Source organism: Paroedura picta, chromosome 12, assembly GCF_049243985.1.
Source record: "Paroedura picta isolate Pp20150507F chromosome 12, Ppicta_v3.0, whole genome shotgun sequence".
NCBI lineage: Eukaryota > Metazoa > Chordata > Lepidosauria > Squamata > Gekkonidae > Paroedura > Paroedura picta.
In genome coordinates, this window is record NC_135380.1 from 20602806 (window position 1) to 20629097 (window position 26292).

A 26292-nucleotide genomic window follows, 5' to 3' on the forward strand; every position below is an offset into this window, starting at 1 on the left:
ATTGACAAGTTTTGTTCTGTCCTAGAAGCAGAACAAGGATTAGGAAGAGCAACAGAAATGAAGTGATCAGCTAAGCCAGTGGTCCCCAACCCCTGGTCTAGGGACCGGTACCGGTTCGTGGATCAGTTGATACTGGGCCGTGGCTCCTCCTCGTCCTCCTCCCTGGCTGCTGCCTTGGGAGCTGCCCTGCCACTCTGCCGCTGGCTCACCTATGCTGCTCTCCAGTGGCCGCCATGGCTTGGGTTTCCCCCTCAGCATAGCACTGCGCAGTTGCTGCTGGTAGCGCCCCCCAGGGGGCAGCAGGAAGAGAGGGGCATTGGCAGGAAAGCAAGAGGAGCAGGGGCTCAGGCAGCGGTGATGTCCTTCGACAAAAGACTCCCCCCCCCCCCGGACCTCAGTAAAATTGTCACATGTTGACCGGTCCCCGGTGATAGAAAGGTTGGGGACCACTGAGCTAAGCAACACAAAGCAAAACCCTGTGAAATAAAAGCTTTAAAAACAAGGCAGAGGAGATCTTTCCTTAAGTCTTCTTGGGAATGCAGCAGCTGGCGAGTTACCGCTTATGAGAAGATCACAACCAATTGATCCCTGCACCAGAAGCTACTGGGAAAGAGAAGCAAAAACCCCAAAGGGCTACCCACTCTCCTTCTCAGCAAGACTATATACTCTGCAGATTTGGGGCTCAGTCAATTTTTCTTTAAACGGACTTAACCAGAACAAAATAAAGCACAAGGAGGGACAGGTTTGGGACTGTTCTTTAAGGTAACTTTCTTTGGAGGAAAAGCATTTTCCTATAAGACGAAGGCATATTTCTTAGCTGAGTTGATTTGAGTGGTAGGATACAGTCCAATAAAATAAACTTTAAAAAAAGAATTATTATAACTTAAGAATGTTAATGTTTTCATATATGTGAATGATTCACCGAGCAATTCTTGTTTGGCTTTTATTTTGGCACCCCAGGGTAAACTTATACATTTTTTAAAAAAAGCAAAAAAACCTCAGTTACAGAAATAAAACAAAGAAACAGCAAGTATTCCAAAACAGCAAGTCAGCTTTAAAATGGCAATTACTAACAAATGACATCATTATAATGAAATACAAAAGTGAGCTGCCATCTAAACAGTGGGATTCTTGGCTTCATGGAATATTTGACAACATTTGATGGTGAGGAACTGACAGGCCAGTTGACAGTGTTGAATGATCATTTGGCTGGTGAACCAGCCCTCCTTTTCTGTCATGCCCTTTTCTATCATTCCCGCCTTTCTTTCCCGCCCTTGACTTGCTTTTGAGGAAGCATGGAATGCCAGCCCTTAGAGATGCTAGGCAAAGTTATGCAGAACTACTATTTTTTGTTTCTAGTACTTTTAATTTCTAATCTTGTATAGGGAGGAGTCACTGTGCCAACGGTATCTTACACAAAACGTAATTTAAGAAGACTCTGCTGCCACGTACGGTACACAGATAAAATGCATGTAATTTGGGTAATCTGTCCTTGTCAGGCAAACCTGGATTTTTCTGTTTGCAGAATTTGGTAGTGTTCAATTCTGGATCATTAGCTCCATCTGTTTTTAAAGCAACTTTGCTTATGTGTCCCTAAGTTACTAGATTGCCTGTCTATATTTAACCATCTTGGTCATTTGTAGTCTGAACAGAGTGGGGAGAAGCCAAACTTTTGCTGCCTGGTTGCTCAGAGGCAGTTCGTTATTGCTGGTGGCATCCAAGGAAGGGTCTGTTTACAAGCTTGGGCTGACCTGGGTTTTCATAAGAGAGCTTCAAGTACGGTATCTGCAGCTCTGCTTGTAACCAGGGTTGGGAATGCATTCAGCTGTGATCCTGTAAAGCAGCAGGGCTTATTCATGTGGCAAGTCTTCTGGGTTAGAGATCTACTCCTCTGATACAGCTGAGCAGAAGTTCAATCTCTGGTTTTTCCACATAAAGGCTCTTGGGGATCAGAGTTTGAAAGCACTTTTTCAGTCTGTTGCCGTCAAACACTGATGAGTGATATGGACCCAGTGGTATTCTCCTTGCCACATTGCAATCTGTGTATAAAGCTTACCTGCTTCAGTTCATGTGATTCCATGTAATGCTGGTCACATGCTCACTGGTAGCCCTGTGCGCCTCCAAAGGCCATTGGGTGGAGGCCATTGAGCATCTGAACTGGGGCCATAGGTATGCTGTCATTGAGGTCAGAGGCATGCATGGTAAGTTCTGGCATGTGTGTGTGGCAACTATATTGATTTCTCACGCATGCAACTCAGTCAAAGTCCTGTGCCTGTTGTCATTTCTCTAGCCAAATCTCGGGTGCCTATGGTGGTCCTCAGAGTGTTTTCTTGTTTCCGTGCAGGAAGCTACAAACATCGTTATAACACAGCTGAGCGCCAACCGTGTTTCACAAGCCTGCTTCAGTGTGGTTATTTTTGTAGTGCAGTCAGGGCCTAAAACAGCCTTGCAGAGTTCTACTCACCCACGCGCCCAGAGTGAGTAATTTTCTTTTGATGGGCGAATAAAATATCATTAGCTTAAAAAAAAATTATCATCTTGCACTCAGTAAGGGATTCTGACTTGGCTGCTTATTTATTGATCAGATTCTTAGATCTCTGGAAAGCAAGAAAAGAGGTTTCTGTCCCCGAGACCTTTTCCACGAAATGTACCCTCTGATTGTCCTGTGAAAGCAGGATTGAAAACCAGTTGCTGTTTCCCCCTGCAAATACTAAAGCACATCTCAATCTCCTGCCCTCGTGCACACTCAGCAGAAATTGCCCATCATTCTCTTTAATAAAACTCTCTGTGCTTGCACCCCTTTATCTTTCTGATCACACATCAACTATTCAGTCACCTTTGAACTATGAACTGTCACATTCTGCCTGCCCAGAGGTCTTCTTTTCTTTCTCTCCTGTGAACCCCAGATTCATACTCCTCTCTTCTGCAGATCTTGTGGCTTAACCCTTTGTTTTTAGATCTCCAACTGAAATCATGCCAGTTTTTGCTCAAATTGACCTCTTTCTTCTTTTCTTACACCTCCAGAATCTACAAGGATCTGCCTTTTCCTTTAAAAACATTTATAGCACTACACAAGGGACGATAATTTTCTCCTCAAAGAGAATTGTGTGGAGATTTAGATGCTCAGTCTCCCTTCCCTCCTGCCTATTTCCAGCATTAAGTATTAATTTTGCCTGCCTGTTTTATCCCACTCTTCCTCCAAGCGGCTCATAATGGCATCCTGATTCTCTCTTATACTCACAGCAGCCCTGTAAGGTAAGTCAGGCTGAGAGTGCATGACTGGCCTTAGGTCACCGTAGACTCCCAGTCAAGTCTGACACTTCAAGCTCTGCGCCATGCCAGTTGTCCTTCCCAAATAGTGGTGTTGCGCAATCTGCATTCCACCTGATGTGGCCTTTGCCATTATGCATGTCTGAAGTTAGTGCACAATTTGGTCAGGCATCTCTCTTATTGTAGCCTGTTTGCTATTCATTTGAATAATTTTTTTCTTTGGTGTTCTGTTTGGAGTGGTTGCTATGAGTTCCTATAAGGAAGGGGAGTAGGGTGGGACGGCTCATGCCGTTTCCATGGACACCATGCAACACAGCAGCAAGAAACCCAGAATGACAGGATGTATCATTTCCAACGGCATTTTGTGTTCCCGCTTCTTGCTCCTGTGCAGGCTGGAGCTGGGCCTTGATTGCTTCCTGGGTAAATTGTGATATGAAGTTCACCAAAGGTGAACAGGTAGCATCTTTAAAACAGCTGCAGTTTGCAGAGGCTGGCAGTGGTAAGCTACTTCTGTTTGTCTCCTACCTTAAAAATTCTACTGGATTGCCTGTGACTCAATGACTCTTTACAGATAGCACACATATGAAAGCTGTGGTTCTTGGTTATGCTGCAACTCTCGTCCAAGGCACTGCTTGTAGGACCTTGACGGGGACAGCACCTTGGACAAGGCAGATTGGTGAAGGGAATGATGCAATCAGCCAACCTCAACCCCATGGCCAGTGTGGTGTGGTGTATTTGGGTAGTGTTTTGGACCAGGAGATTCTGGTTTGAATCCATGCTCTCCCATGGGAGAATGCTGGATGCCATTGGGCAAGTGACTCACTCCAAGCCTAGCCTACCTACCTCACAGGATCGTTGCAGGGGTAAAGTGGAGGAAAGGAGATTTATGTCGGCCGCTTTGACTCAAAGGTGGGACATAAATACAGATAACCTTTTCTTCCCCCATTTGCAGCTGGATCCTCCAGTGTGGAAGACAAACAAAAACAAAAACCAGAAGACCGTATACTTTGCCAGGTCACTTATGTAGCCTGGTGGAAGGTTTCATTTTTCAAATCCTTCATTGTTCCTGAACTTGGTGGCCAGGATACTGCAGGACCAGCTGGTGGCCCATACTTGGTTGAGCTTCATTCTCAGAATTTCTCCTGCCAACCCAAGGAATGAGGCCAGGAATGTTCATAGCATTAACTGCTGATCACTTAGATAAAATGGTTTCATTTAACAAGCCAGCTTTACAGAGTGGAAATGCTCTCATTCAGTGTCTTGGCCACACTCCATTTACGAACATAATTTCAAAGGATTTCACACCCCAAATGTAATTCTGGTGTGTTCTCACTCTACCAAAGTACAGGGACTGAAGTACATGCAGAGAACCTGAGCTTTTTTCTCTGCAAGGTCACGTGCATTCGAACACCGTTTCTCTGGATTTCATCCATAGCCATAATGTGACAGGAGAAACAATTCACAAAATAATTGTGGAGAGAAAGGTGGTGTTGTGGCATCCAGAGCTTGAAACCTTGCAGGAGACTGGTTGGCTGAGCTTGGGACGATTTTAGCAAGCTAAGTTTGTGTCTGCTTCATCTTCAGAGCCCTCTTGAGGCACGGAAAGGAACAGAAATGAAGTAGAGCCCTGTTGACTCAACCCAAAAGTTCATCTAGTTCTCCCCCCCCCCCCCAAATCCCTGCATTAGCTGTCCAGTATGAGGGATATGCAAAACAATCAAACAAAACTATGGTATTTTTCGAGATCAGGTATGTTAGCAGTCCTGAAAGAACTTGAGCATTTCAGAGAGCTGAAAAACTGGGTGGAAAAATCCAGTTGAATTAATTTTTTGTCTCGGATTACCCAAATTCGCCTCCCTAGAGCCTTCCATTCCCCCAAGCAGCTGCTAATCAGAGATGACCAGTATCTTGAACCGAAAGGTCCTGTTTAGCTATTCATTTAATGTGTTTTTGTCTCACTCTTCTGATCAGCAGGACTGAAAGAAGGTTACATGCACTGGTGGGGGTCACATGCACAATATCACCTGGCAGAAGGTACAAATAAAAGAAAAGCAGCACAGTCTTCACTCGTGGGCTACTGAAGACATGGTAAAAGTGCTTTGCTTTGCTTTGCAGTGCCTCCCAAAACTCTGCAAGGCCCTATTGTCTGGAAGCCCTTTATGCAGCACAGGTATAGCCATGGAGAAAGCAGACCAGAGACAATTCCTGCTGACCTAAGTGGAGGTACTTGGAATATTCCCTGGTCCGATGCTTTGATGGACATATGGGAGGAGATGGTCTCACTGGTATGAGTGCCCCAGATCATGTAGGTCAGGGGTGACCAAACTGTGGCTCTTCAGATGTCCGTGGTGTACAATTACCATGAGCCCAGCAGGGGCTCATGGTAATTGTAGTCAGTGGACATCTGGAGAGTCACAATTTGACCACCCCTGATGCAGGTTAACACTACCACCTTGAATTGAGCATCGACAGCCACTGTACTAGTTTTAAACTTGGGACAACATGCTGTTAACGTTTAATCCTGATCAGCATTATAGTTGTTGCGTCATGTATCTTGTGTAGTTTCCATGATGTCTTCAATGGTAGCCCCATGCGGAGTGCATTACAGTAGTCTAGTTTCAAGGATGCTGTAGAATGGATTAGTGTGGTTGGGCTGGGTGAATTTTTTAAAATCCAGATGATTTTAATGCTGTATTAAGCTGATAAAAGGCACATTTTGCCACCTGCTTTTCTGTCAAAAGGGGTAGGTCCATTAAACCTTTTAAGTTTTAATAGAAACACATTGTCCTCAGTGGACAGGATAACCCTCTCCAGAATCTCAGCCGTTTCAACCGCATTATGTCTGTTTTATCAGGATTAAGCTTCTGCATGGTCTTCCTCAATCCTTTCGCCATAGCCACTGATGGGCCTATTCTCTGTGAATTGGTCAAATTTCCTTTTAAGGCCACTTAAGCCAGTGAGAAGGAACGTACATCTTAGTTGGTCAGACCTGATATAAGTGACCATTGCTTAGTCTAGGGTCCATTCCGCACAACTTCAACGACTTCTCAGTGGTAAAAATGTTGAATAAGGCTGACAGTCACTGGGCAATGTCTTCTGCTTGCTGCAGCTTGCATTCAGATCCAGCTCTGACTCCAGTGTATGTCCTGCATTCCAGAATCAACAGCAGAGCACAAGATCATGGCCTTGAAAACATCTATCCTGGCTGTAGATTTGAGCATGGCTGCCTGTGACCCCAGTCTTGGCCAGCCTTAACCCATCATGCAGTCAGGTAAAGGTGTCCATGAACATTTATTACTATCAGCTGCTTCTCATGGCTTGGAACTCTCAGAATATTTGTTTCAGAAATCAGTAACATTGTGCACAAGCATCTTTTTCACCTAGCTGTATTCTTTATCTGAATCACTGAATTTTAGAATCTGGAAAACATACTTCAGTTGGGTACATAGTTCTAAAAATAGGCTTTTACATTTCACTGCCTTAAATCACAAGTAGGCAGCTAGAATTCCAGTGCAAATATACTACTAGATAGAGAACACTTCAGACTATCCTTGTAGCTTTGTTCCCCATCCCTCTCAAGTTTCTTTCTTCCTTCCTTTTTCTTCTTTTTTGCTCCAGGAGTGAGCCTTGACATGTCCTCTCTGCATGCAAGACTTTTCCAGACGAGAATTCTGAATCTTTCCTCTCTTCCTCCTCCTCTACATAACATATGTTTGAAATATCTTGCTTTCTCGCATCATTTCATACATGAGTATTGCGCGGTATAAAGAAGAATGAGTTCACATGAAGGAGGGCAGACTCGTTTAATTATCTGTCAGAAGAAACCACTAAAAAGGATGAATCCCTGTCATTTCAAACTGGTAGGGTAGGATGAAGTAGCTCAACAAGGCTGCCTGGGAACTGTTGTGAACATGACATACTCTCAGTCTGCTGCTTCCATCCAGCAGCTATGCAAACCCAACTCTCCCCCCACCCACCCCAAGCTCCTGGTCTTGGTTGATATGATGACTAAGGGCTTGGAAAATTAATTTGGCTTATGGTGAAAAAAGACCATGTTGAATCAGGCTTCCCTGCTGATTACTTAGGAGTTGTTTGCTGTCAGTATGACTTTAACTGTGACTGTGCATTTTTCCCCTTCTGGCTCAAGATATTTCTTTGTCAGGATAGACCCTTCCTGAAAGCCCTCGTATTTAAATTAGAAGCATAATATGAGCTTAAATTGATTTACTTTTTGAGGTTTATGGGGAAGTCCTAAATGGAGCTGCACCCTTCTGAAACCTGTTGTCTGTCGGACTTAGGAGTATAACTCTGATTGGGACTGCACTGTTAAACCTCGGCTTTGCATTCCGGCCATGAATATAGTATACTATACTATTTTTGCGTTCTATGAAACTTTTTGTTGCTCCATATAGACCAAATTTTTAATCAGGACCCCCCCCCCCCGGTCAATAGTGTCCCGCTTTACCAATGTTAAAATCTGGTGACCTTACCCTTGTGCCACCCTGATCCATGTTGAAGTGGTAGCCACAGTAGTGTAGGATAGGCCCCAATTATGGGCCTTGAGGCTTGTAGCTGCAGAACTTTGATACTTTATACAAAGTGATCAATGCACTTTGCAAAGTTTGGACCATCTAATTAAAAGGAAGAGGTAAACGACCACTTTAAAAATGTCTTTTACCTGATAATTAGTATCTTTGAAGGCTGATCTGCTAATTAATAGTTAGTGTCTGCTGGTTCTCGTCCGTGAATACAGTTTCCAAGCTGCTTTTCCTCAACTCTCTGCCAATTCTGTTTGCTTTTGCATTGATGAAGAGTACTCTCCCTGCTGCCTTAGAATTTACTAATTCATTGTCCTGACCTGGTTGAGACTAGGGTTGGGTGCCTTGGCATGCTTTGGCCACTTTGGCGACCATGGAAGCCCGAGGTGGCCAGCGGAGGGGCCGTGCTGGCGCTGGTGCACCAGCCAATGCCACATGCACCAGCTGGCATGCAGGCAGCAGTGCTGCCCCTCCATGCTGCGGTGCTGGGCGCCTCGAGCTTCTGTGATTGCCGAAGCGCACTGAATCACCCAGCCCTACTTGATACTGTATACTACCCCTCTGGGTATGATTAAATGATTTTTATTAGAAAAAAATATTATACGTTCTTGGGTTGAGGTGGTGAGCAAAACTGTAGGGTATTATGCAGTTTGCATGTTGCATGTTCAAATAGTTTGCAAGTGGAGTGAAAGTCTCCTTTTTCTTCTGTAGAGAACCATTCTAGCCTCTAGATTAGCTCTCATGATGCTTTCCCCCGTGTGTTCTTTGAATGCTTATGTTAGGATGTATTAGAATGTATAATGATATCAGAGCTGATGGATATGTGTGCAAGACCTATATTTGTGTAGCATATTAGTGTATATTCAGCAGCAGGGGGGAGTTAGCTATGGGTCCCCAGGAAGCACAGACATAAAAAATACACACTCCAGCGTCATTAATCTCTGTTTTCTTTTTAAAATAAACATATGCATTTGGAATGCTTTATTTTGAATACTAGAGGATTTTCAGAGGGTTTCTTGGGGTGGGCAAGGAAATAAGTTGCAGCATTGTGTTAGGTGAAGAATGAGTAGAACATAACTGAATCAGTGAGACTAGCAGGGAGATATGCCACTGTCATGCCTCTAGTCTTGTGTAGATGCTGTCCTCTTGTGTTTTCATCCGCATAATTCCAACAGAACTGGGGAACTGTGTTATGGACTTATGGACTGTGTTGCACTGTGGTTTTGTATCTGCCGAGCCACCTGTGTTAAGTACTGTCAAGATATTCTCCTCTCCCCGCAATGCCCATATAAAGAACAGAGTATTAGAAGTAGCTATCAGAGGGCTTACGACATAGGGATGTGAGTTGGCAAACGCTGGCAGGGGCTTATGGGAATTGAAGTCCATGAACATCTGGAGGACCACAGGTTGACTACCCCTTATGCTCAAATGTTGGTATTGCATCATCAGTTCTGAGGTGTTCTGTGTATACAACCAAGTGTCCATGGTACAATGTCACCTTAGTTCTAAATTCTTGTACCCAAATTTTCATCTCAACATCCTGAAGAAGTTCCTGAAAGTTAGAGTGGTTCTTCAGTGGAACAGGCTTCCTCAGGAGGTGGTGGGTTCTCCTTCTTTAGAAGTTCTTAAGCAGAGGCTAGATAGCCATTTGACAGAAACGCCGATTCTGTGAACTTAGCCACATTGTGAATGGGTGTGTTGGTATTTGGCTCTTGTGGCCCGTTCTTGCATGCCCAGGGAAATGCTGATTGTCACTTTGGGGTCGGGAGGTGAATTTCCTCCAGGCCAGACTGGCCAGGGATTCTGGGTCTGGGCATGGAATTGTGGTTACTGTTGGTGGGCAGGTAGTTGTGATTTTTCCCGCTTCTGCAGAGGCTTGGACTAGATGACCCTGGAGGTACCTTCCAAATCTATGATTCTGTGATCTGCATTCACTATATCTGATGGTTGTTAGCATTACTGCTCCAGTACTTGCATACTCCACCAGGGGCAACTGTTTACTGTATATACTTGAGTATAAGCCTACTTTTTCAGCACATTTTTAAATGCTGAAAAAGCCCCCCTAGGCTAATACACAAGTGAGGGTCCCAGCTTACCTGTTATTGTTGATACTGTGGTAAAATTAGGTGCCTCGACTAAAATTCGAGTCGGCTTATGCTCGAGTATATATGGGTATATTCCTCAGTAAAGCACAATCATAAGAGTTGTAGGGGAAAAGTTACCACTGGTGGTTCTCAAAGCATAATAAATGTATAATCTCCTATTACAGCACTTTAATTTCTTTACATAGATGTACTCACGCATGTGTGTGTGTTTTACAGAATCTGTGCATCTAATACCGAAGTGACCCAGTCAGAAGAGGCTTTTCTTGCAGATCTTTCTCAGCAGAGCTGACTTCAGTGTCTTTCACTTTCACGTCCCTTTTTTTTTCTTGACCTTTTTGCTTCTCATTTCAAAGCTTCTGGAGCATCTCCCTTTCTTGTCTAGCTTTGCTTTTAATCCTTTCTAACTTTGCTTCCATCGCAGTCATTCTACAGCACCTGCTCTTGCCAAGATTGCAGGTGATCTCCTTCTTGCTGAAGCTAATGGTCTCCCTGCCCACAGTTCTCCTCCCTATCCCCGTGCCTTGTCTCTTAGTTTCAGTGCCTTTGTTCTTGACTAGCTCTCTTCCTTTCTGACAGCTCTTTGATTGTAACTTATTCTGCTCAAATCAACTAGAGGGAGGATTTTCTTCCTGGATAGCCTCATTCTCGCATGGGCCAGAGCAGTCTCATTTCTGCTGTCTGAAGAAGAGTTGGTCCTTATATGCCGCTTTTCTCTACCCGAAGGAGGCTCAAAGCAGCTTACAGTTGCCTTCCCTTTTCTCTCCTCACAACAGGCACCCTGTGAGGTGGGTGAGGCTGAGAGAGCCCTGACATTACTGCTCGGTCAGAACAGTTTTATCAGTGCCGTGGCAAGCCCAAGGTCACCCAGCTGGTTGCATGTGGGGGAGTGCAGAATCGAACCTGGCATGCCAGATTAGAAGTCCACACTCCTAACCACTACACCAAGATAGGCTCTTCATTTTCTAAACATTGAAAGCTAAGATTCTTATGATTGTGTCCAACGTAGAGGGTCAGGTAGTGTTAAAGTGTTGGATTAGGAGCTGGGAAACCAGTTTCAAGGACCCAGCTCCTGGGCCGGCCACTTGCTCTTGGCCTAACCTACCTCGCAGGGTTAATGTGAGGTTAAAATAGGCGTGATATGAGCTACTTTGGGTCCTCACTGCGGAGAAAGACAAATGATAAATGAAGTACAATAAACACAAATGGGTTATGTATGAAATACTAGATTATACAAACTAAATCCATGGGTGTGGAATAAGAAAAGGATGGCTAGCTCTTCTTGTATTGTATCTAATTCCTTTGCTAGAAACCTGCAACAGTAAGAAATAATAAGTGATACCACCCCAATTTTAAACATTTGCCGGTGTAGGAAGAAAGCCAGCGAGGGGGGAATCCTTAAGTTCTTAGATTTTCCTCCAAAACATCCAAGTTGCTATTGACAGTGTAATTCCATGCCAGCCAATTGCTTGTTTATGGAAGATGTGTGATTCGTTACCGTGCAGAATGCCAGAAAAGCAAGAAAGGGTTAACAGACTAAAATTACATTAGCCTTGCAGTAGAACAATAAACAGGAAACACTTCAGAAATTAAATTTATACTAAAGCTAGTTTGCAGTCCATGGTCAGTTCAGGAGGGTTATGAGTTGTAGGCCAGGTTTATTATTGGTGGCCAAATTATACCCTTGGTTGGAAAACAATGGCAACATTTGGTTAAGAGGGCAAAAGAAGAGAGGATATGAGACGCTCAATGGCTTTTTTTATCCCCCCTGCCTAGATTATATAGCTGTCTGTGTTGTCTTCCGTAGTGTGGTATTTGCGGAAAGGTACCCGCCGTTGAAAGAGTCTCTGTCAGGTAGTTTTCCCTCGGCATATTGAACCCTCCAGTTCATCTTCCTGCTTGGCTCTGAGGCCTACAGTTAACCACACTTTTAGCCTAACCTACTCTGCTCTATGGCTGGTAGGGTGTAAATATGAATCAACTGGCTGGGACGCCCTCCCCATTCTGTTGTTCAATAATAATACAGTACTTTTTTATAACGCACAAAAGTGTCTGTGTCCAGGCCAGATTGCTACCCTTCTGCCCTGGCTCTTTTCAGTTCCTCTCTGCCTCCACCCTGTTTTTTGAGCGGGATTCCTGGGATGCATCTCCGAGCTTCTACACCTTGGTATGAGTTTTATAAGTGTCATGAAGGGGGCTTGGTTTATGCAGCTGGGAAGCTACAAATGGAACTAAGGGGAAAGATGCCTGACAGAGTGCCAGTGTGAGTGGAAGCACATGTATGTTTAAGTGTACCCTCAGTGCATTTAAAGCAAGCATTGTGGGTTCCTTTCTATTGCATGTTCCACTCCCAGCTCAACACCTATACAAGTTTGATTTCATACCGGAACATATACATTTGATGCTCTCAAACAGGTGCAGCTTCCCCTGCCGTGCTGCAGTGCAGTTACATTTTTGTTAACTCATTCAAGCACTGGTGTAGGAAGTGGTATAAGCAGGTAAGCAAGGCTGTTCCTGTTGCAGCCATCCCTTCTGCATAGGTGTCGAAGGCACAGGGACCTTCCCAGGAACCAAATTTACCAGTTTCCCCACTGTAGTCTTAACTGGAATTAATAGAGGATGAATCGGGATCTTTAGTGGAAGTTATTTTCTGAATAGTTTGGATCAGTATGAATCTCTCTCCTTCGCTGTTTGACCCCAGCCATTACAAACTCTTCACTCTTTCCCTCTTTGCTGCCTGACCAGCCCCTATAGTACCGTGAGGATTTTTTCCTAGCCAAAATGACTTTCTCTTTCAGTTAATGCCATCTGTATTAAATATTCCTCAGAGAAGTTAGCTGTCTGTCAACAATGGGGGAGATCACAATAAAGCTGCCTTGATGTCTACTTTCTGGTAGAAAGAGGGGGATACCAGTTGAGAAGAAGAGCTGTTTTTTTAAATACTCCCACTTTTCACTACCTGAAAGAGTCCCAAAACGGCTTACGAATACCTTACCCTTCCTCTGTCCACAACAGACCCCATGTAAAGTAGTTGGGATTGAGCGCTAAGAGAACTGCTCTGCAAGAACAGCTCTAAGAAAACTGTGTGGCTCAAGGTCACCCAGCTGCCTGTATATGGAGGAGTGGGGAATCAAACCTAGTTTTCATGATTAGAGTGCACTGCTCTCTAACCACTTCACGACACTGTCTGGAGGATATCCATATCCATGAAGTCCATTCATAATATCAGTCTCCCATGACCAATGAAGGCGACTTCATGGGTCGTGGGAGTTGGATATCATGAATGGACTTCATGGATATGGATCTCCAGCAGCTATTTTAATTTACATATGAATGCAGATGTAACGTAATTTGACTTAAAAATGTTGTTTACCTATGATGTTCTGAGGGGTAAACTGGAGGGCTGCAGACTGGATTTTTGGATGGTTAGGTGGATAGAGAACTGGTTAGAAAACCACACCCAAAGAGTAGTTGTCAATGGTATTTCATCAGATTGGAGGGAGGTAAGCAGTGGGGTGACGCAGGGCTTGGTTCTGGGCCTGGTATGTTCCAACATTTTTATCAGTGATCTGGACAAGGGGGAGGGGAGGAGCTCCTCATTACATTTTCAGATAAGACCTAATTGGGAGGATTAGAGAACACGCCAGAAGATAGATGTAGAGTTCAATGAGATCTGAACACACTGGAAAAGTGGGCAGAGGAGAACACGGTGCAATTCAATAAGTGCAGAGTGCTACATCTCGGTCACAAAAATGAGAAACATGCATACTGAACGGGAGAAGACTACCAGTTGTCAATTCTCACACTGGGTGTCTGGTTTGAAGGTATCCCACATGCTGTCGCTCCAGCAGGCTGGTGTGTAGCTCACCTGAGACAGTTGAGGTCTAGAAGCACTCGTAGCCACCAGTCCAGCAAGACACCTTTATTTTACAAATAGCTGCTATGAAGATAGGAATTTAGGTAACACAGTTTTGAAGGACTCCTCTTAAGAAAGAGAAAAGATGTCAAAACTGCATTCAGAAATTGTTTGAAGCCATTCACAGCTTTAAACAGACATCTTTCTAATTTCTTCTCCCCACTGCTCTTTATCTAAACATTTGCAGTGGGCTTTGTCTCCTTATTGTTGTTATAGGCCACCCTTAGCTACTGAGGTCAAGGGAAGCATTTGCTGCTGGAATCTTGCCTAGCGATGCAAATAGATAAATCCACAGAACAGGGCCATGGCTGGTTTATACGTTTTATCTTCAGTTTGGCTCTCGGCCCTTGATACAACAGCAATCTTTGCTACCCAATTCTTCCCTTAAGAACGAGCATTGGGAGTATGCTGTGTGAAAATGATATTGTATCTGAGAGCAGTTATGCTTACTTGTTTATATAAATATCTTTGCTTCTCCCCCCCCCCTTTTCTCCTTTCCAGGATTCCGTTCAAGATTGGGCAGCCTAAGAAACAGATTGTACCCAAGACAGTGAGTAAACCAATTCCCCCTTTTTTAGATCCAGTCTTTGATCATATGGCTGATGACTCAAGCCAGCGCATTAACTGATCCCAGTTTTTAATATGTTGTTTGTGTGTGGGGGAGGGAAAACATGAGTGAGCTGAAATTTGCTTCTGTCTCTGACCACCGCGCAGTTCCTATGAATGAGGGGGAGTCTCAGTGCCGAGTGGATTATTTTGGTTTTTGGGAATCTGGTGTGTATGTGTGTGTTTTCCATCTCCTCCCCTCTTTTTAAACTTTTCACCCTCCTTTTTGGTGTGGTAGGAGGAGGGGCTCTTCTCACCCTGGCATGGTTTTCCTAGGAGATGGCTGAACACGCTTCCTTCCTTCCTTCTTCCAGCAATGGCTTGTTTGTTCATCTTTTCGGAGCAGATGGAGGAGGGGGAGTGGTTCCTATTGCTGAATATAACTGTATCCAAAGGAAGGTTTATTGGAGGAAGCTGAAATGCTTGGTGCCCATGAATTAATTTGGGCTACAGAGCATTTGCTTTTCAGCTCCCCCCCCCCCCCAAAAAAAAAGCATTTTGAAATGAATTTTTGTATTGGCCTGTCCTGAAGTGTTTGCATCTGGCCACAGCTTTCTTCAACATCTTTGTGTCTTTAAGACCAACAAAGATTTAATCAAGGCGTGAGCTTTCCCTTGCACTCGAAAGCTCACGCCTTGATTAAATCTTTGTTGGTCTTAAAGGTGCTACTGGACTCTAATTTTATTGTGCTTCAGACCAACACGGCTACTCATTTGAATCTATCTTTGTGTCTTGTGGCTGTTTCTTAGGCTGCCCAATCTTGAACGGAATCCTGGAAAGGAGAAAATGGGGGGGGGGGGAGAGGGAGGTCATGGCAGAATCTCTGAATTAACCTGTATTTTCCTTTCTTTAAAGCAAGCATTTGTAATGGTTGGGGTAATAGAGACACTGTTCTGGCAAGCTAATCCTCCGTACAGACTAACATTCCTTATCCTTCCTCTGTGGAACACCAACTTAACTACGAGCACTAATGCTTTGGGAATATAAAGAAAGGGTCACATGGGTGAAAGTCCCCAAGCATCAGGTTTTCTGTTTTTGCTTCAAATGAGCAGAGCCATTAAATGGGTAAGGTAATTAATTTCAGACACTTGATTTCTTTCAATGGGACTCCTATAAGTTCTCTTCCTGTGGCCATCCAAAATTCCAGTGTTTCAAATTCTCTTGGTTCCTGAGTGAGTTAATAGGACTTATTTCTGCTGGTACTCTCTCTTTATAAACAGTGAAATAGATGGATTTAAGTGATACAATACCTGGAAGAAGGAATTGACCATGATGGAGAGAACAAGCACATTCAGTATTATTTAGGCATTGGGCATGCTGTGTGAGAGCTGCCCCTGCCAGTGAGTTCCCTTCCCAGGGACCTCCAGCCTGCAGCCTTTTCAAGTCCTGGGGGAAGGGAGAGGCCATCCCCAGAGTTCTTCCACCCCACCTCCCCAATCTAGCACCTGTTGTATTCCTGAATGCAAAGGGCTTTGTACCTGTACCTTTGAAGAGACATTTCCCTCCATATATAATACTTGGATGTGGAATCCCTTAGATGAATACATACTTAATTGATGAAACTCAAAAGTGATAACAGCTACAAGTTTGGATAGTTTTTTTTTAAGGATCGATCTATCAGCAATTATTTGAAATCAAACCTCCATGTTCAAAGGGATTGTGTCTGAGTATCACATACTGACACATGTTCATCACCTTCCTTACCCTCCTTTTGAATTCCTGGGGCCATTTGTCAGCTATGGCAAATGAAATACCTGGAGTAGATAGAGCATTGCTGTAATCCACCAAGGCAGTTTTTATGTACTGAGTCATTTTTAAAAGCTTCTCTCTTTAAAAGAAAGCAAGTGTCAGGAAATTGTCAGATGGATCTGGCTGCTTTGCAGCTTTAAATATTCTGGTTTTTCTCTACTGTGGACTGAGGAATTCCATCTGTGCAGGCTTTTCAGGAGCAGCAAAAGAAGGGGGGAGGATCAGTTTTACGGTTCTGTTCTGTTCCAGATGTTGGCCTCTGGATTCCATTCCAGGAAGTGGGAAGGTGAGGCATCTCTAGGGATGAATCCAGTGCTGGATCAGAGAGTGGAAGTGGTTTGTTGGAGAAGCTCTCCCACTCGCAAGTTTAGGTCATAAACATACATATGTAAAGAAGCAGTGGACAGAGACTATTTGACTGCCTCTGTAGCAGTCTGGCTTCCAAGAGCAAGGAGAAGGAGGGACGCTCTAACAAGGACACCCCTGCAATATAAACAAGGTTTAGTGGCAATTGTTCTAGGAGGTAATTGACTTCACCCGGAGGAAGCATTAGCTGTATTTCAGTGTGCCTACTTGCTGCCAGCCCTCTGAGGAAGGGCAGAGTGCCAAGTGTCGTTTCATGCTTCCTGGCCAAAGAAAATCCCTGTACAAGAATGCAGCCAGTGAACTGATCTGATCTCCAGGCCTTTAGACCCATTGCTGCAATGCTTTCACCTTAACCTGGCCAAATCCAGTTCCAGACAGTATAATCTCCCCCTCCCCTGAAAAGAGCAGCTGTCATTTGACTGATCAGGGGGGTGTGAGGGTAGAGATGGAATCTAAACGCCAGTCTGCTCTGCTGCTCCCTTGTCATTCATGAATCTCGCTGGAGTGGAACTTGAAAATGTTTCTTTGTACCTTAACCCGTAATGTCTGTGGAGAATCGCTGAGAATCTGTGTCACTCCCACCAAGTAATTGCAAATTTAAATAAACCCTGGAATGCACTTCCTTTGCAACAGCTTTCAGGCTGTCTCCTGACAAGCCCTGAGGTTCCTTAGAAGGTTATTGTGGGTTTCTCAATGAGAAGATCATGAATGGCAGAAGAGCTTCTCTGTGAGACCTCTTGCTTATCAATCTTCCTCTGCAAAATGCAGTTGCAGGAGACCTTTTGGTGTGTTCGGGGAGGGGGGTATTCTTGGTTCACACAGAGTAGTGTGTGGGGGGGATCCCATTGGCTTGCCCTGGGGTCCTCCATGCCCCTTGACTCAAACTTTTGCAAAACGGGGAGGATTCCTTAGCAACCAGTTCCCTGAAAGTTAAAAAAAAAAAGAATTCCCTGTGGATCTTAAATTTCAGACCCACTGTTCCCAGTGGTTGACTAGTACCAAAGTTAAACATGTAATATTTGGTGGAAAGAGTTGTGCCCCAGTTGCATTTTCACTTGGGTAATCTTAAGGGCTACTTCCACCATCATGAAATTAATAGTGTGCTCACCTTCAGTAGAGGTCACAAATTGTGATTTGGGAAGAAACCCTCTTTTGAATATGTGGCTTTGAAAGATGTTCTTCCCATTAGTCATTGGGCCATTGTGGCATACATATAATACATAATATTAATAATAATAATACATTGTTAATTTTAGCTTACCCTTCCAGTGTTGCTCAGGGGAGTTAACAGCATTAATACAAACATCATATGCAAAATAGGTTTAAAACATTATTAATCTAAATGCCCCTGACTAAGATTTCCTGAGAGGGGCTTTTGGCATCAGGAGGTATCTTCCAGCAGTGGGGCCAGTATTTATTGGTGGTTGTTATTTTGGGCCCTGACCATAAGACTGGTGGAATAGTTCCATCTTACAGGCACTGTGGAACTGATTAAGAAGGTGCCCTGATCTCCCTCAGGAGCACATTCCACCAGTTTTGGGCCAGGATCTAAAAGGTCCACGTTTCACCATCTGTCCAGTGGATAGTCATATCTGGGATTTGAAAGGAATGGTACAGTAGGCAGAAATTTTCACAGTTCTTTCTCCCCATCTCCTAAAGGGCGTTGGTTTAGCTCACTTGCTTTGAGTGTTCTTGGTTCTGCTGGCACGCTTTCTGCTGCCCACCTTGTTACATTCGCTGTCAGCTTTTGGAACCTGTACTAGAAGAAGAAGAAGAGTTGGTTCTTATATGCCACTTTTACCTACCCGAAGAAGGCTCAAAGCGGCTTACAGTCGCCTTCCCATTCCTCTCCCCACAACAGACACCCTGTGGGGTGGGTGAGGCTGAGCCCTGATATCACTGCCCAGTCAGAACTGTTTTATCAGTGCCGTGGCAAGCCCAAGGTCACCCAGCTGGTTACTAGAGGATACTTTGTGATGACAATATCTGTACCCTGATCTAACAGGGTAGTGAATGGTTAACTGATATTTTCTGAATTTTTTTCTTGTTTTGAGTGTGCTTGGTTGTTTAAAATATATGTTATTTATAGACCTCCTTTCTCACATGGGCTCAAGGCAGTTGACATACCGTGAGTCAACATACTCAAAGAAATGGGGCATTCAGGAAACTCAGAGAAATCTTAAAGTTTGGATGAAGTTACTGTTTGCAATGGGACACTTGGCTCTGTGTGGCTTGGATCCATTTTTCAGTTAGGTAGGCAGCTGAGACGAAGAGGGCTGTAACCTAGTAGGAGTCAATTTGCACTTGTTAAGATGAGTCTGCAGGGAATATTTGGGCTGCCTGCAGAAGACAATGGATGTATGTAGTCAGTGGGGGGTGTATGATTGCTCAGTGTGGCAGTTCACAACCTTTTTGCCTAAAGGAAAGTAGCGGCAAAATAAAAACTTCATGGCTATGCTGCAGACAGCTTGGTTAATGCACTACAAATAAGCATATGCATGTATCTAATGTTCCATAGTGATAGGGTTAGGATGACACAGGAAGCAATTCCAAAGCTGGATTTCTTGGAAGTAAGTAAAATGGGGCTTATTCCTAGGAGAGTTTTTAGAACTACAATCTAGTGTCTGAGGTATAGAGATGTACACTAGGAAACTCTTGGTCCAAATGTCACTTCTGTTTTGTGTTCACTAGATGGCCTTATTCAGTAAGCTACTCAGCCACAGTCCACCATCTGTATTATTGGAATATATAATACTGATCTGTCTCACAGGGTTTTTAGAGGATTACTGAGAAAATATTAAATGTGATGTGTTTAACATAATTGTTAAATACTTTATGGATCCCCAAATTTTGCAATCAAGATTAATAATCACTGTTTTTTTTCTCAACCACATCATATAGGATATGATTACTAGAGCTTCAAAATGAAACAAGGGACAGAGCTCAAGGTATCGCTACAAATTTGAAAAAAGTACCCAAGTTTGCAGAAAAATCTGAAAAAAATAAACACCACACTAAGGGATTAAAATTCCCCCAAATCTTAGAAATAATGCCTGGAACTTTAAGGAAAGAATTCCTACTGAGCTCCAAGTGGCAGCAGGGAGTTGCTAGGCAACCACAGTAGTACTGCAAAGCCATAGTTCCTATAAAGCAAAGTTGGGGGGGGTGCTCTAGGAGATCAAAACAGCTGTGGAAAGTGCTCTTATGTTCCATGATGGAGGAGGACTCAGCTGGGGACTAGCCCAGTGGCAAGGACCAGAAGCTCACGACCCACCCAAGATGGCCTACCCTAGTAGTGGCCCCCATATGGCCCACTGCCAGCTGCCATTCAGTCCAGGGAGAGGCTTTCAGGGTTTGGGAAGGAGCAAGTGCTGAAGCCACATGGGCAGATCAAGTTAAGTTGACTGGTGAGTGGAAAAGAGAGGAGACAGGCCCCTTAGCGGCGGCCATTGCACAACTGGGTATGGCCAAGTGCTAGCAGTGACCGTAGTGCAACTGGTCCTGGCCTTTTGCTTGTGACCACTATGCATCCGGGTCAGACTTAGGGGGAGGCTGCTGGAGATAGGAAAGGAAAGCTGAAGAGATGAAGCAGATAAAGGTAGGTTAGCTAGTGGTTGGGAAAGAGAAAAGGAAGCAGCAGAAGGGGAGAGTCTGTGGGGTCTGCCAGGGAAGGGAAAGAGTAAATGGTGGTAGATGGAAAAATGAGATACCCATGTGCAAGTCCTTGCTTATTCCCCACTTGTACAGATTGGATCTAAAGATATTTTATATAAATTATTTTTTGTGATCTAGGTGTGCAAAATATTAACTGTTTTTGATTTGATGGTTTAATGTGTGTTACGGTCTATAGTTAATGTTTGATATGATCTGTGACGATATGCGTATGTATATTCTCGATGGGTTTAGTGCTATAAATGAATTCATAGTGCAGATCTCAGTCGCATTCATGTTCGTCCATGAAGGGTGAATGAATGGCATATATCTAATGTTGCATAATGTTAGGTCTGAAGAGCATCACGCTGTATGGTAACGGATGTATATTGTTAGACGTTTGCCCTGCCTCCCTCGTCGTCAGTGAACTGTGACGTTCCTAACAAAAGAATGCTAATATTTCTTCATAACTGAGGATGGCTCCCTAGATGTGTAGTTCTCCTGCAAGAATCAGGGTTTACATGTGTTTGAGAAAAATAACTTTTGCAGTTAGAATGGACAGAAGGGAATATGAGAGTTTCTGGGCGTGCAGAGTTAACTCTGGCATCGTCGTCGTCACTATCATTATTATTATTATTATTATTATTAATAATAATAATAATAATAATAATAATAATAATAATAATATCCCGCCTCCCCCCAGAGGCTTGAGGTGGGTCACGTAAAACCAATCCCCTAAAAGCAGTACAATAAAACAATAAAAACAGGGTACCCCACAAAAACCAATCCTAGCGAATTAATAAGACAAGACCAGAATGGCGGCAGGGTTCATTGTAGACTAACCCAGTCTCTGCAGCCCCACTAAAAAAAGGGAGATAGAGGGGAGCTGATGACACATGCAACCGCCATATTTGTGGGGGAGGGGGCAGATCTTCTTCAAAACATGCACCCCGCGGGGTGCAAGCTTATGGCTTCAGCTGCTCTCTGGAAATATAAAGGTGTCTGTTTATGTGAGTGCACTTGCCTACACTGTGCTCTGCTTGCACAATTGCAAACAATTTTTTGAAAATAAAGCACATTTTACAAAAACACCACAAGTCTTTAGTGCATTTCCATCCAAAGGAAACCAAGCACAGCAACACTGTCCTGGGACTTCTTAGTGCAGAGCATCACTTTGTGTGCTAATGAGGCATCACTAATTTAATTTAGTCCGGGTGGGGGATACCCTTTTCTACATCACTGCCTCAATAACTATATAGGTGCTTAACAAATTATAACCATTATTAACAACAACAATTTCCATCTTTCTGTCCGAGTGTTGGCCTTGCATTAACATCTCCATTTTACTTGTAGTAGAAAATGTACATAAATGCTAAAAAAAAAAAAAGAGTTTTTGTCATAGTATTAAAGTGCAAGAGAAGAAGAGTTGGTTCTTATATGCCACTTTTCTCTATGCAAAGTAGTCTCAAAGCGGCTTACAACAGACACCCTGTGAGGTGAGTGAGGCTGAGAGAGAGCCCTGATATCATTGCTCAGTCAGAACAGCTCTATTAGTGTTGTGGCGAGCCCAAGGTCACCTAGCTGACTGCATGTGGGGGAGTAGGGAATCAAACCCAGCTCGCCAGATTAGAAGTCCGCACTCCAAACCATTTAAGTTGAGGCAAAAATTTGGAAGTTTGGGGAATTGCCCCTGTTAAAAGAAAAGAAATCATTGCATAGATGTCATATTAGACCCAGGTGTTCCTGTTTGTGATAGCTGGCAGTTTTCACAACTTGGTGTAGTGGTTAGGAGCATGGACATCTAATCTGGTGAGCCAGGTTTGATGTGGTATAGTGGTTAGGAGTGCGGACTTCTAATCTGGCGAGCTGGGTTCAATTCTGCACTCCCCCACATGCAGCCATCTTGGGTGACTTTGGGCCCGCCACGGCACTGATAAAACTGTTCTGACCGGGCAGTGATATCAGGGCTCTCTCAGCCTCACCTCCCTCACAGGGTGTCTGTTGTGGGGAGAGGAAAGGGAAGACGATTGTAAGCTGCTTTGAGCCTCCTTCGGGTAGAAAAAAGCGGCATATAAGTACTAACTCTTCTTCAGTAATATCAGGGCTCTCTCAGCCTCACCTCCCTCACAGGGTGTCTGTTGTGGGGAGAGGAAAGGGAAGACGATTGTAAGCCGCTTTGAGACTCCTTTGGGTAGAGAAAAGTGGCATATAAAATCCAACTCCTCTTCTAATACGGGATTAAAATGATGGCAGCAACCCAGAGATAGGTGCCTGGTTGGCAGCCTGTGCCATGTTGCCTTTTAAGGCTACTGGGACAGTTCACACACAGACATAAAAATAGAAGTGGCAATTCAGCAGCTATTTTTAACCACCGGAACAGCCATAGAAATGTAGGGTGGCTTTACTTTTTTGTGCTTGTTACCTGACCTGAAGGCATCAGCTGCTGTGGATTTTGGCAAGCTTTCCACACCACAGGCGGCGGCAGTGCAAACATCCTACACACTGATCCAGCTCTTTCCTAGGAGGACCATTTTTGGCAGTTTGTCGCTTGTACATAGTTGTTCAGCTTAGGTATTCTTGGTAAGTAGTTTCCATCATAATGGACACAAACTCCACAGGTGTTTTCATCCTGCGTGGTCAAGTAGCCATCACACTGAAACACCTCTGAACTAGTTATGACTTTGATCTTGTGGAATGAGAATGTTCAAGGAGACTCTCATAACTCATAAGACCAAAGTTTTCCTTGGAAATGGTGGCTTTGTAATTAAAAACCAAACAAAGATTTGAGTTTGAAGCATTTCAGTTTCTTTAGGTCAGCCTTTCTCAACCTTTTACCATTGAGAAACCCCTGAAACATTCTTCAGCCTTTGGGAAATCCCAGAAGTGACACAATACTGCTGAATATGGTTGGGAAGCGTAGCCGTGTACACACCGACCTGGGGTCCCTCCCCTTCCCACCCCCTTCTGACCCATCATTGGCCATGGGGGGGGGGGAATGTTTAACAAATTTAAAATCTATATAAGAAATTTAACTCCCACCCATTTGGGAAACCCTTCCAAGGCTGTCAAGAAACCCTGGTTGAGAAAACCAGCTTTAAGTGTTTCTCTTCTGCTTCTGAGAATTTTGTTTTGTGTGTGCCTATAGTATTGCTTGAAGCATGGCGCAGGGTGGTAAGGCAGCCAACATGCAGTCTGAAAGCTCTGACCATGAGGCTGGGAGTTCAATCTCAGCAGCTGGCTCAAGGTTGACTCGGCCTTCCATCCTTCCCAGGTCGGTAAAATGAGTACCCAGCTTGCTGGGGGGTAAACGGTAATGACTGGGGAAGGCATTGGCAAACCACCCCGTATTGAGTCTGCCATGAAAACGCTAGAGGGCGTCACCCCAAGGGTCAGACATGACCCAGTGCTTGCACAGGGGATACCTTTACCTTTATACATGCTAAATAGCAAGATGACAATGAAGGAAAGACATCTGTATACCTCTCACTGGATACTTGCAGTGTGTTTTCCTTACCTGAGTAGCCATCCCTTTTGCTGATGCCCCGCCGTATTCTCTTAAGGGCATGTCTACTGTGTGCCACTGAATTTTGCTTATGCAGGTTATCTAATCCCCACATTTTGCTCTGTCTCTATCTTGATTAGAAAGTGGTTTAGAAATGAAATGCTCATCTTTTGCACCTGCTAAAAGCTTTAGTTTGTGCAGATCCTCCATTCCAGTGGGTGGCAAAGAATGACTGTGGGGCCGGAGGACGTTGTGCAGCTTCCTGGGCTTTAGTGTAGATGCAACTTCCAGCTCTCCCTAGATCAGGAACCAGTTGTGGAATCTTTTATTCTACAGTCCTCTCCCCGGAGTGAAAACCCACCTGCCGTCATCTGATTTATAAATGCAGAACCAACATTAACCAGAGTCGCTAATCAGGTCCCCTGCTTATCCCGGGTTTGAAGTTGATGAGCAAGCCAACTTTTAGAGGGTGCCAGGCTAGACTGCACCGTCTTTCTTGTAAAATACAAACACGTTGTTTTCTTTATACAGTCCAGGGGGATGAACCTGCAAAAGGATTGTGTAGTGGCTTTCGTCTTGGATTATGTCTTTAGATTTGGAAGCCTTTGCTGGTGGTGACATTGAGTCAAGCAGCAGTGCTTAAGGAGTCTCCTAGGAAATGATACAGGAAAGACGATGTTCGACAGTCATTATCTTTGGGGGATGTGGGTGGCAGATGCTGGAACCAGTTAGGCACATTTGAAATGCCCTAAAACATAGACATCGGGGGAGGGGGGAACGGGTGAAAGAAAAGCTGCCATTAAAAAAAACAAAACAACTAAGAGTAAATATATATTTCCCAGCAGAAAGTTCATATGACTTTCTTTTTAGATTTTCCAGTATAGTTTTTTGGCAGCTTTCTCTTAAGGCTCCGTTGATTTTTTTCCCCCCCTACAGTTCATAGGAAATAGTTAGAAATTGCACAGCTGTAATAAGCAACTATGAATCTCTGAAATTAAAGTGGCACTCTTTGTTTCCCCGTTTAGTACTTAACAATACCGGCTCATAAAGGGAGTGGTGAGCTGGGAAGGTGCTTTCCCCTGCATGTTAGCGATGGAAAACTAAGGCAGAAGGACCACTGTGATCCTGAGTGATTGCTGAGCTTGCTTGTAAACCCAGCAGTCGGTTGTTGTTGTTTTTACAAGCAGGGCCAATGGAATGGCATTCCTTTATTTCTTTTCTATACAGCTTCTTGCCAGAATAATTTTGTTCTGATAACATGCTGACACAGCAGTTATTGTTCTCTAGACTCTTGGGGTGCAGCTACATTATAGGCTTAAACTGGTTTGCTATAGTCTGTTTCTTTTCCCAGGGTATCCTGGGAACTGTGGTTCTTTGAGCCGGGGTTAGGGATTTATGTCAGAGAATTCTCAGCACTGTTGCCAAACTACATTCCCCAGAATCCTTTGGGGGGAAGGCATGGCCACTAGATTGATGTAAAAATCAGTGTAAATTTGTATGGCTTATTATTTGCAGGGATATCAATTGTCAAGCCTGGGTTTCTGTTAGCAGTTACAAAATAAACAGCTCGTTAGTTGAAACTTCAGTCTGTGTCCAAATTCCTGTCTTTGTTCTATTTTAAATTGCCAATAGCCTTTAGTGGAGAGCCAGCATGGTGTAGTGGGTAAAGGAGAACCGGGTTTGATTCCCCACTCCTCCACATGCAGCCAGCTGAGTGACCTTGAGCCGGTCTCAGTTCTCCTAGGGCTCTTTTAGCAGCATAGTTCTGTTATAAATCAGCCCCACCTACCTCACATGGTGTTTATTATGGGGAGGGAAGGAGTAGACAGTTGCTTTGACACTCCTTCAGGAAGCAAAATGTGGGGTACAGAAAACCCCAGCTTTTCTTTTTCTCTTCTTTAAGGCTGAAGGAAAACACAACTCTCTTCAGGCAGCCAGATTCAATTGCTGGCAGCTTTGGTGTCTATGCGTTTTCTTTCGGGTGCCATGTTATACACAGGACAGTGCTATGCTGGCTGTACCACCAGTTCTTCCTATTCTGGTATGGAGTTAGTAGTTCTTTAAGATGACAATGAGAGAAAGAGAGAGCTCTCCACACTGTGCCATTCTGGTGTCCCCGATGAGTGGCCACTTACAGAGCTGTGTCCTCCTTTGCTGGCTAGGAGAATGAACCCAAGCTGTCTGTAAATCACTTTATTTTCCGACTAAGAAATAGCTTGACAGTAAGACAAGAAGTGAGCCCTCCCTTACAGAGGAGGAAAATATGTGAAAAATATATTAAAGGCCTATTAAACCAGAGTGGTGGAAGAAAATACCTTCAAGTCACAGCTGACCCACAGCAACCCCATTCGGTTGTCAAGGCAAGGGATGTTCAGAGATAGCCCCCCCCCCCCACAACAGTGTCCTTTCTGTTCACTTCTAGCATCTTTATCCAGCAGTGATATGTTGTTTGAATTTTTTAAAGTAAACATTGAGCTTCCGGATGTTTTGTTTTTGGTTTTTTTGTAAAGATGCTTCAAAGCTATAGTTAAGTAGATGGAATAAAACAATTGAGAGGGGGGTGTTTAATTGTTCGTGGCACTGTGCAGTACT

At 44.0% G+C, this 26292-nt stretch overlaps 1 protein-coding gene across 4 annotated transcripts in view; it reads left to right on the forward strand.

The window, feature by feature from the left end:
* The window catches only part of BIN3 (bridging integrator 3), a 93375-nt gene that overhangs the window by 14114 nt on the left and 52969 nt on the right, over positions 1 to 26292 (forward strand). For 2 of the 4 annotated variants that reach the window (XM_077305319.1, XM_077305323.1), the window contains exon 2: positions 14328 to 14376. In XM_077305319.1, coding sequence (XP_077161434.1) covers positions 14328 to 14376 — 49 coding nt within the window. Of the gene's footprint in view, positions 1 to 6427; positions 6542 to 14327; positions 14377 to 26292 lie in introns of those variants that run through there. The other 2 variants (XM_077305320.1, XM_077305321.1) reach the window with 2 other exon arrangements.